The following is a 12,500-nucleotide window of genomic DNA, read 5'->3' as shown; positions in this document are numbered from 1 at the left end:
TTTGGGTTCATTTGTGTTTTATTTGAAAGATTTTTTTTTCTGTCTTTTCTTTGTAAAAAATTTTATAATAAAAAAATAGAGACTGAAAAAGAGAAAACAGAACCAGTGAATGAGTGAATAGGAGTGTTTACTTCACTGTGTCTAAGTGATCAGTTCTTCCTCCTCATCGCTCTGCGACGTGAATGTGACGATTAGATCGATGAACATGTGTAACGTTCACAATAATAATCCGAGTGTCGTTGTTGTTCTTTTAAATCTCTCTGATTTCTCCGGATTTTTTCTCCTGCTAATCCCTGATAAACATGTAGATGTCTACGCTGACGTCTGGGGTTTGAACAGATCATTCAGGTACAATCTGTAGATATAACTGCAAAACTATTCAACAAACTTCCTCATTAAATTAACTAAAATGGATAAACCGTTATTTAACCAGTCATGATAAATACATCTACACCACATGCTAACTATCTGACTAGCATGCAGGCAACTCGACTGTTGTTTTTGTTATTGTTATCGTTAGCCGATAACTTTTCTGGTGTATTTTTTAAACGGAGCGTTTCTATTGGACAGAGCCAAAACCTTACCTCCTCCCATTGGTGGATGTATCTGATGAGACGTGAGAGGCGGAGCAGACGCAGCAGGCTGAGGATCTTGGTGAAGCGGACGATGCGCAGCGCCCGTGCCGTCTTGTACACCTCTGAGTCGAAGCCCTTCTCCACGATCAGAAAGATATAATCCACGGGAATGGAGGAGAGAAAATCCACCACAAACCAGCTCTTCAAGTAGTTCATCTTAATCACCTTGGGGTCCAAGATGATCTCTGAGCTCTCCTCATTAACGATTCCGGTGCGGAAGTTCATCACCAGGTCCACCAGGAAGATAGTGTCCGAGGCCACGTTAAACACCAGCCAAGTGGTTGTGGTCTGCTCTGAGAAGAACGTTATTCCCACGGGGATAATGATCAGGTTCCCCATCATCATGATGAGCATGATCAGGTCCCAGTAGAACCTGCCAGGGAAATGGAAATAGCAGCTGGTCAGAGATTCACTCCGCACACACTCTCGCTACACATGCTAATCATGATTTCCTAGGTTTTTTAATGAAAAGAAACTCGGGAGTGTGAGAGTAATGAGAGTATGTTCTCAGCTTCTCGCACACTTCATAGTCTTTCTTCACGATGAAATTGAACCAGATGCTAAAGAGCTTGAGAAAGTCACGTGTTGAAGCTACACAGTTCCCAGGATTAGCACTGACAGCCAAGTATTACCACAAAAACTTGGAGGGTGTGGCCTATTTGGGATAGTTTACTTTATTTTGTGTAGTTTAGAGGAAAAACTTAAAAAGCTGGTAAAAAGTCTAAAGATAACTATTTAAAAGCGCCCATGTCACAGGCTAGGCCTCTTACTATCTTCATTCTCATAATTACATAATTAGTTATGGCAAACAAGGTAACTGTGCTAACTAGCTAGATGGCAGGACTTACTGTAACTAGCTAACTTTAATATACAAAATTCTACGCAATAAAATAAATTCTAATTCTCACATTAATACTACTTCTTGCTTATTTCATACTTGCCTATTTGCTATTATTTTATAGTAGACATAGTTACGGTCAGATATAACGTCAATACTGCGATGCTATTTGAATATTTATTTAAATTAGCATTCATATTATCTTTCAGAAAAGAGCATATTTTAAATAAGCTATTAAAATGTTTTAATGCCACTTTAACCATCGTCTTCACAATGCATTAAAGTGTTAGAGACACACATCCACTTCCTGGTTGAGTCATAACACTTCCAACTAACTGGAACTTCTTCCATCATCATTGTCCTGATTGTGAAAATGGGTTGAACTCTATTTTCTTACAGTTAACTTCCCATTTTGATGCTCTTTATTGTGTTGCGAGACTTTGGGAATTTGCTCGATGTGTTCCTTTATTTTTAAACCACTGTGAAACAGAAAGTCCTGTTCTAAGTCACCCAGGTTTGCTAAAAAATATAAACTCCCAAACGAAATTTTCCTCAGATGAATTCATAAAGGTGCCAATAATTATGGGGGGCACAGTATATGATAAAACCTATTAAAATGAAACTAATGCGTATTTGTAGTACAATTAATTAGCGATTAGCGAGTCGAGTTCATCCTGTGCGTGACAGTTCTATAAAGAAATCTTATCTCTCTCTCTCTCTCTCTCTCTCTCTCTCTCTCTCTCTCTCTCTCTCTCACTCCATCCCCGAATCCCGACAGACAGACCGGAGCTGTAGATCAAAACACAAAATGTCCGACAGTCTCTATTTTCACCCGCAGCTCTTTTATTAACCTTCGGTTACACCTGGTAATCCCTGCATCATGGAAGAAATTCTGTCTGAAGGGTTTTAAAGGTTTATTATGTTCTATGTATACTGTATATGCCAAGTCACCGAACATAATGTCCTGGAAACCTCCTAGCTATCTAGCACAATTAGCACAACCAGCACAATTAGCTAGCTATCAAGATGCTCCAAGCTGCAAAATCTTTACAGCTACCAAGTTCTCAAAAGCCTAAGCAGGACTGTCATTGGTGCATACTGTACTTGTATTGTTTGTACATTATGCACTTTTGATATGAGTGTGGTGTAGGTGTGAGGTGTTCCAGGATGTTGGTGTACGATGTGGAGGTGAAGAACAACAGGAGGTAAAGTGGAAACCATTATAATTGAGAATTTCAAGCTGTTATTGATGTTTGCAGACGAAACTGAATGAATCGATCAAAATAACACTTTATTTCCATTCATTTATATACACCTCGTCACATCTACAACTCTGCTGCTCCAGATTACACCCAGAGATAAAGTAGTGCTATCGGATTATATTTAGATTATATTCATGTACATGTTGCTGTTTTTTATTCTATTTCATATTTGAATGCTTTTTTCTCCAGTTCTTGTGCCAGCCAATCACAATCCACTATTCACACCTAAACTCCTTCCAGCCAATCACAATCCACTATGCACACCTGAACTCCTTCCAGCCAATCACAATCCACTATTCACACCTAAACTCCTTCCAGCCAATCACAATCCACTATTCACACCTGAACTCCTTCCAGCCAATCACAATCCACTATTTACAGCTGAACTCCTTCCAGCCAATCACAATCCACTATTCACACCTGAACTCCTTCCAGCCAATCACAATCCACTATTCACACCTGAACTCCTTCCAGCCAATCACAATCCACTATTCACACCTGAACTCCTTCCAGCCAATCACAATCCACTATTCACACCTGAACTCCTTCCAGCCAATCACAATCCACTATTCACACCTTAAACTCCTTCCAGCCAATCACAATCCACTATTCACACCTGAACTTTCAGCCAACTATAATCAAACAGCACAGTATAAACGAATGAGCATGTATAGTCGTTAAAATTGTAGTTACAGGAGATAAATAAACCAATTACACACACACACACACACACACACACACACACACACACACACACACACACAATAAACTATATATACATTTTGTTGTGCCATACAGGAAGTGGAAAAGGAGAATGAAACATGATTCCAGGTTTGCAGTTCAAGCAAACATACACAGTATACACAAGGATAAACACACACACACACACACACACACACACACACACACACACACACACACACACACACACACACACACACACACACACGCACACACACATACACACACTCAGCAGTCAGCTAGACCTTACATATACATGAACTCATAAATCACACACACAGATTCAAATGTATATTGATTTTTTAACCTCCTTCATACACACACAAACACACACACCCACACACACGCTTGATAGCTATGCTAATGTGTCAGGCTAAAGCTAGCAGGCGCAGGGAAATGTCCCAGTCACTGATAAGAGCGTTCATCTTTACAAAAATAGATGCTTTCAGGAATGGTATCTGCTGAGAACCCCGGCAGTGCCTCCGTAACAGATCCGCTCTGAGAAACACAAGCGTCTCGGCCTCGCTTTATAAATATCTCCAGATCATGTTTCTGATCATTGTGCGTCCTTCGCACTAAACCGGGCATCCTGGTTCTCACTCATATCCACCTCAGGTACTTTTCTGCATGTTGGAGGTGTGCTGAAGCAGCAGAGTTCGGCTTGGGTTACGTGTCGGTCTCGCTGAAGCGTGTAAAAAACATGCGCTTGACTGTAACCGAGCTCCAGAAACTCAAACCCTAATTGACAGCCGGTACTTTTCATGACGTCGGCCATGTTTGAGGCTTTCGGTCTGATCGAAGAAGTCAGAAGAGCAGCGAAGGTCACAGGGAGGTGGGAGGGGACAGACGTCTCTTTTCTCTCATCGTCTCTGTCGTGTCTTCATGTTTAACATGTGAAACACAGCAACCGGGTTCTAGTTCAGGTTTTTGCCAGATCATTTAATGAGACTTATTTAGCATGAGGTCAGAAGAAGGTGAATGGAGGAGGAAAAGGAGTGAAAACTCCTCTGTTTTGAAGAAAACTGAACGTTACAGTGAGAAAAGCGCTGACACTTAAGACTCCTATTATAAATATGAATTAAACGTCTCTTTATTGCGAAATTCTTACAGTTAAAAGCTGCAATTATAGAGAATTAAATCAACACCTTCAAACCAATCACAGTGCAGAACTCGGAGGTGTCGTGAGATTATTGTTTTACACAGGGAACAAGGCAGAGAGATTTTTGGTGCATTAGCATTAATTGTGTGTGCATGTGATTGTCCTGATGGTGCGTTCGCTGCTCCTCAACGTCACCCCATGTTGCTGAATTCAGGCCAGCGCTCTGCACTGCAGGTGGAAAAACAGAGCGAGACTAATTACAGAGCACCAGAGGGCATCGTTTCGGAAAAAGTGAGACGCATTCGACAAGGACCTTCATCAGACTTTAGGACATGTCTTTGAACCAGGGTTTGAAGAAAAACGAGAGAGAGAGAGAGAGAGAGAGAGAGAGAGAGAGAGAGAAAGAAAGAAAGAATGAGGGAACGAACAAGACCAAAAAGCATCAATAATGCAAGGAGAAGTTGCAGCCCTCTAAAAATAGACATTAAACTCGGTTTAGAAATCGAATGTTGTTTGACGCTGAGAATGAAAAGGGGGAAGAGAAGGAATAGATCCAAGAGGAGAAAAAAAAAGAGAAAAAGGAAAAGGAAGGGAAGGATAATATATAGAGGAAGTAGGGGAGAAAGATTAAAGAGAACATGAAAGAATTGGATGAGGAGAAAAAAAAAAGAAGGGCGAGGAGGACGGAGAAGAGGAGGAGATTAAGGAACAGGACGAGAAGAAAGAGGAGATGGATGAGAAAGAAGAAGAAGAGGAAATAAAGGATGAGAAAGAGGAAGAAGAAGAGGAGAAGATGGAAGATGAGCAAAAAAGAGCATTTTGAATACAAATTCTGCGTCTCTTTTTTCTTCGTAAACAGCGTCATTTATTCATACGCTTGAGATTGGATCCGAAATCGATTTCTTGCGAAAAATAATCGACAAAAATCTCCAACAGGTTTTAGATTCTCACAAAGCTGAAAAAGTTTCCATCAGGCATCATATTTATAATTCACACAGTCCGTCTCGTTATTTATAAAACATACTTCAAAAGGAGTGTGAGAACATACCATGATTTTATATGTAGGCTTTTATATTAAAACTAAAATACAAAATAATCCACAGTGCTAATAACTAGCTAACGAGTAAAATCTGATCCTGTTTTATATTTACAGTTTATAAGAGACTGCTGAACAACGTCACGACAGGCAGATTGAGAGACAGACAGAGGAACAGTCAGGCAGACAGACAGACTTACAAACAGGCAGGCAGAGGAACAGGTAGACAAACAGAGAGACAGACAGTTGAACAGAGAGACAGACAGAGACACAGACAGGAAGACAGACCGGTGAATAGAGAGACAAGCAGAAAGACACACAGGTAAACAGAGAGACAGGCAGAAAGACAGACAGGTAAACACAGAGAGACAGACAGGAAGACAGACAGGTGAACAAAGAGACAGGCAGAGAGACAGATAGGTGAATAGAGAGACAGACAGAGACAGACAGGTGAAAAGAGAGACAGGCAGAAAGACAGACAGGTAAACACAGAGACAGACAGGGAGACAGGCAGGTGAACATGGAGACAGACAGAGAGACAGACAGCTGAATAGAGAGACAGACAGGTAAACAGAGAGACAGACAGGTAAACACAAAGAGACAGGCAGGTGAACAGAGAGACAGGCAGAGAGACAGATAGGTGAATAAAGAGACAGACAAAGACACAGACGGGTGAACACAGAGACAGGCAGAGAGACAGACAGCTGAATAGAGAGACAGACAGGCAGAGAGACAGGCAGCAAGAGAGACAGGTGAACAGTGAGACAGACAGACAGACAGACAGACAGACAGACAGACAGACAGACAGGCATAAATATGACATAATTTTAAACAAGACAGATTTTCTGCAGATGATGAATAATGGATTTTATGAAGCGTTCATTAATCTTTAATCCTGCTGTGTATTAAGTGCGATAGCGGGAGATCACGTTTCGGTCTGTGTTTTAAACCCTCACAGGAAGGACACGTGCTCTGTGCCGTCATTACTCCTCATTTACTAGCTGCTCTTTTCTGTCTTCTATTCACACGGCCCCTCAGCGATAAACGGTCTGCTCACACGAAGGAAAGATTTGATTCGTTTTCTAGACCAGCAGCCATGACGGTGTTTTCCAGGTTTATAATAAAACTACATTACCATTTCTATAGCAACAGCTGGTTTCCAGGGTCTTGTACAACATTTTCATGGAACAGTTTAGGTTATGACGCATGGAAGGAGTCTCCAGTTTCGGTGAAGATCTAAATTTTCCACCACTGTCTTCTTTTTATGGGTTCTCGTTTGAAGGTTATCACAACATCATACAAAAGTAACTGTAAATAGATAAAGAGAACGTAATGACTTTGTTTCACGAACAATACGCTGCATATAAGTACACTTTCTTTCAAAGCTGCTGACGAAGCAGTAGCGATACACAGGGGAGCAATGACGCGGCATAAAAACATAGTTCTCAGAGGAGCTTTGTGGTGTCCAAGCGGCATACGGGGCATAAACATCTCACAGTTTTGATGGAAAACCTTCTGGAACTGTATGCTTTAAAACCAGTCTCTGACCAAAAACTTTGGTAGTGTTATGTATGGGAGATACCACCACAGTAGCTCCCAGGTGCTCAAGGTTCTCTGCGTCACGTCATCACCATACGTTACTGACTGCACCTGACTTTTCCAGCCAGATGTAGTTCTTCACCAAACTTTTACCACAAAATTGGAGGCACACAACTCTATAGGATGTGCATGAAATTTTTCCTTTACTGAACTAAAAAATCCAATCCTGTTCCAGCAGGACAATGCTCCTGTGAAAGTACCAAAGATCTACTTTACATGGGTTGAAGTGGAAGATCTCCTGCTATACACTCTATTGATGTATGTGAACGCTGACTGCACCACAGGCCTCCTCACCTCACATCTCTCAGTACCTGACCACAGATATCCAATAATATCCACCAAATCTAGTGGAACATCTTCCCAGAAGATTGGATTTTATTAACAGCAAATAGAGATTAAATAGAAGCACATTCCAATCTCATGGTCACAAATAAAGTTCTCATTAAAGCGGTTATAGCAGTGTTTTCTGATCACTATGCAGGTCATCTGGTGTTCTAAAGTTCTGCAGACAACTTCTAAACCAACTTCTAAACCAACTTCTCCTGGCAATGTAATAATATAATGCTAATAAAGCCTGAACACACTATGAGCTCTGATGGAGCTTTTGTATAGCGTGAGAGCAGCGCGTTGGCTAGCGGTGCCGTCGATGACAGCATCGTTAGCTTCCACACGCTCCGTCGGTCTTTTGTCATCGTGCTCGTTTGTAGGTCTGATGGATCAGTGTGTTGAAAGCATGAGGGAAACAGAGTCACCTGAGACGGAACAATGTGACAGTATGACAAACCCTTGAATCATTCGTTTAAACACACGGTGCTTTAAATAAACACAATGATGCTGCAGTGTTACGGTGGAGAATTCTGAAGAATGTAGAAGAGACTTCTTCAAATATAATATCCACTATATGGTTAAAGGTCTGTGGACACCTGACCATAAGATTGATACGTGTTTTATTAAATCTCATTCCACATTTATTCACCATTTGCTGTTACATGAGGTCTTATCAGAAAGTTTTGAGACTAATGGTGTAACTGGTGCTGTTCAGACCACGTCTGTTTCCACGTCTGCAATTTCATCAGCAAGTTAGTTCAAAGAGCAAACGTGAAATTCGGCATTAAACTGGGCGAATTTGAGACAGAGATGTTCGACGTGAAGTTTGACACGCGGTAGCGCCGTGACAAGTCATTCGAGGCACGTGTGCTTCGAGAGCGGAAGAACATCCGCTGGCTTTGTGCACAGGAGCATTGGCACAAGTTTGAGTCTCCGAGTTCAAGTGAAAGGAAAATTCAAAAGGCATCTGATACAATTGTGTTTCTGCAACTTTGTGGTACCAGTTTGTTGAAGATACAGTGTGAGATGGTGATATGGTATGGTACCGTAATGTCCATCGTAGCGCTCTTTTTGGTCCTGTAAATGCTGATGTAGCTGATGTGTCACGCCTCTGAATTATTATGTGTGTGTCCATAAGACAGAAATAACGAGCTGACAGACGAATGAAGTGTCGCTAAGCGGGATTGTGATATGTATTTCATCGGAAGGTTGTGTTACATCACGGTGTTATCATCATCGTCGTTAAGCTCATCCTGTCTCAGGTTATATGACTAATCCAAACTCACCTTGTCTCAGAGGGCTTGACACTGAACTACAGACGACTGCGCATGAGCACACGAAGCTACAGCTGACAGTACGGCTTCAAACTTAACAACTTTATAACATCTAGTGGCAAAATGCCTCAGAGAAAACCACGTCCTGGTCCAGATCGTGACCATCGCGAAGAAACAAACACTAACACTCATAACACACTTCATTTCAACATCATACGTGTTAATTCTGCAGCATTGAATTTAACATTTCACTGCATCGAACACTAAATGCAAAATGAACACTCCAGCTCATCAAACACCCCTGCATGTGTTTATTTTACATCGTTTAACTAAACACTTCAATACACCAAACACGTATTTAATGCACAATTTTTCATCCTACAAAATTAAACTCAACACTTTAACTCATCAAACATCAATTCAACACTTCAGTGTTAATTCCACACTAGCACTATGCTTCCGTGCCTCAACACTATTAAATTCAACACTTCAAATTATTAAACACTGATGTAACACAGAAATAATACTTCTACACTATTAAACTCAACGCATTTTTTCCATCAAACACCATCATACACATAAGTGTTAATTCTACACTTGCACTAAACTTCTGTGCAAACGACTTAACATTAAACTCAACACTTGAAATCATTTAACACTGAGGCAACACCAAAGTGTTTATTCTACACCATTAAATTAAACATTTCAGCTCATTAAACACTGATTCGACTTTAGTTTTAAAGAATATACACAGATCCTGAACTCATAATCCTACATCAAGATCTAAAAAAAACACTGATATAAAAATGAAGTGTTAATTCTACACAGAGTTCAACACACTAAACAACGATTCTAAACTTAACACTCTTCAGCTCATGTGTTTGTTCAGTACCGCAGACTTTCAACACTAATGTAAAAAAAAACGAAAAGTGTGTTCAAGACAGCGAGCATTGATTTAACACTGTTTCAGACATTAACACTGTTTATTACCACTCAGGCTGTTAAATCAACACTGTCAGTATTCACAAACACACACACACACACACACACACACACACACACACACACTGCATGTGTTAATGTGTAGAAAGTTTTTTAACACTGAGGTGGAAATTCACTCAATACTGCAGCTCGAACTGATTTAACACCATTCTATACTGGACCACTGGGAAAAAAACACCGGAATTCCACCGATTAAACACCACTCATGCAGTGTAACTGAAACGGCACAGTTCTACGCCAACTATTAACATATTCGTTCATTACGAACTCTGTGTGTTAATTCACTACAGTAACCCGACGCTTGTAGTAATACAACACCAAGTTACCTCAACACTGTCAGCACTAAGTGTACACTCGGCACTGCTGGTGTACCTCCGGCCTTCAGGTGTTCTGTTTTACATACTGTATGCATCAGTGGAGGCCGTCAGGGACAGCAAGACCTTCTCTACTGGCGTAAACTCTGTCAGATTCACTTTTGTCTTTCGGTTGAATAGATATTTATTCCATGTTTGTATTAAATTATTCCCAATAGTTGATTGTTTTCATTCAATAGATCTCTGTAGTTTCTATCCAATCAGATTTCAGCAATTATGTTTTCCAGTGTCATCACAGGGCAGTCTCACCCCAAAGCGTCACATATCGACGCTGTGGATGTTGCGTCGGACGGCGTCCACATCCGACGCCGAGGGTACCCCTTCGCGTCGCTTTTGACGAGAGACGGAACCTCCCCTCGCCTCGCTTTTCGACGCAGATGGTTGAGAGCCCGTGTGCTACACTTTTCAACGCAGATCGCTGTCCTATACACTGAATAAAGTATTATCTATCATAATAAGTGTACAGGAATAATTTTTACATTTCGAAAAATCCTGAAGATGTCCGTAGCCCTAACCCTAACCCTAACCCAAACCCTAACCCAAACCCTAACCCTAACCCGAACCCTAACCCTAACCCAAACCCTAACCGTAACCCGCAAATGGGGTTCCGTCTATCTGCGTCAAAAAGCGAAGCGAAGGGTTTCCCGTCCCTCTACGTCAAAAAGCGACGCGAAGGGGGTACCCTCGGCGTCGGATGTGGACGCCGTCCGACGCAACATCCACAGCGTCGATATGTGACGCTGTGGGGTGAGACTGTGTTGGTCATCAAAAACTGCCTTGAGCCTTTAGAATCAACAGCATCTGTAGCTTCAAATACATGACAATGAAGCTGTTGTTTTATCCAATCAGATTGCAAGTTGGCTACTCCTGCATTTTCACGTACTTCGATTGGATGGTCCGAGAGCTTCACTAGTCAGAACTCGCAACCAGCATCTGTAGCAAACTGCACAAGCTCAAATCTATTCATGTGGATTTAATCGCTGTTTTTTTATTCCACGACTAAAATAGGAGAAGAAATTGATTTGGTCTCAGTTACACTTACAAGGACATTTACAAGATGGACTTTTCAAGAAAAGCTGGACATGATGAGAAAAGGTCACCAAAACAGATGTTTCGCTTTTTCATGAACCGTTTATACTTTTGCGTTTTCTTTCCTGTTCCACAAAACCACACAATTTACCTTCATTTCAAATCCACAGGAAAACCGTAAAGCACAGAAGAAATGCAGGGAAAAACCCGGGGTGGTTTGATGAGGTTCAGTTCGATGCTTCTGCTAGAGATGATGTATGCGGGTGGTGCAGTTGTGGTTTAGGTGAAAGGAGACATTCAGTCTCACTGGATGAGATTCCTGTCTGTGATGCAGTGCTTTGTTCTACTGCGCTTCTCTCTAATATTGATGGTCTCTATAGACGTGGCATCATACTGAAGGTCTGGGGTGAGACACATGGCCTGACACTGGTATGCATTTAGTTAAACACTGAAGCCATTCTAATGATTTTCCACAACCCTTTCATAAATAGTGCCAACCCCTACACACACACACACACACACACACACACACACACACAAATCACCTGGCTTAGCGGGATTAGCGTTAACTACTTGAGGCTCAGTACAGTGGAACGCATCAGTGTTACCCTCGAACTGGGGCAATTCCTGAATCTACACCTACAGTGTGAATTAAAAGTACACCGTGTCCCTGTTACCCACATATATTAGTGTTAGGCTACGCATCTGTTACCTAGCAACCATACCGTAACGCAAATTCTTTCTCAAATTTTTCTCTTTCACCATTTCTACAGACTCGCAAAGATTCGGAAATCCTAGCTCAGACGTTACATCTTTACATTTTACCTCTATAATTACGTGCATGAGCTGCTCATGTGACTTGTACTGTAGGTTGTTTTGTGGGCGTGGCTTTCTTTGTATGTAGCTCAGTAGTAACTGTATACAGAGCATCCGGATTACATTAGACTCTTGAATTTAGTTCTCAGACCAGATTAGCTAAATAGATGCAAAAATTGTACTACACACACTCGCACCTCTGCTACTGCTATCTGCTCCCTTCTACTGATTATTATTTACTCATAACATTATTTTGTGTGTGAAATAGTAAAACGATTTCAGACTGCAGGGAGGAATTACAGCTGGGAGTAAAAAATCGCAGGAACGTCAGACCGAGTGAGGAATCCGTCAGATCTGTCACATCTTTAAGGCGTACAGAATGGAGAAAATGGGAAAAAATGTTGATTGAATGAAAATGGTCGTCTGTAACCTGGGGGTTGCTAAGATTGTGTGTGTGTTTGTGTGTGT

The 12,500-nt window shown here is 41.3% G+C and overlaps 1 protein-coding gene across 3 annotated transcripts in view; it reads right to left on the bottom strand.

Moving 5' to 3' along the window:
- The window catches only part of LOC124398034 (potassium/sodium hyperpolarization-activated cyclic nucleotide-gated channel 1), a 95,655-nt gene that overhangs the window by 81,770 nt on the left and 1,385 nt on the right, over nucleotides 1–12,500 (bottom strand). For all 3 annotated transcript variants that reach the window (XM_046868023.1, XM_046868024.1, XM_046868025.1), the window contains exon 2: nucleotides 585–1,008. In XM_046868023.1, coding sequence (XP_046723979.1) covers nucleotides 585–1,008 — 424 coding nt within the window. The remainder of the gene's footprint in view (nucleotides 1–584; nucleotides 1,009–12,500) is intronic.

The sequence above is a fragment of the Silurus meridionalis genome, chromosome 15 (genome assembly GCF_014805685.1).
Source record: "Silurus meridionalis isolate SWU-2019-XX chromosome 15, ASM1480568v1, whole genome shotgun sequence".
NCBI lineage: Eukaryota > Metazoa > Chordata > Actinopteri > Siluriformes > Siluridae > Silurus > Silurus meridionalis.
Note: the sequence above shows the minus strand (reverse complement) of the source record. Positions and strands in the feature narration are given on the sequence as shown.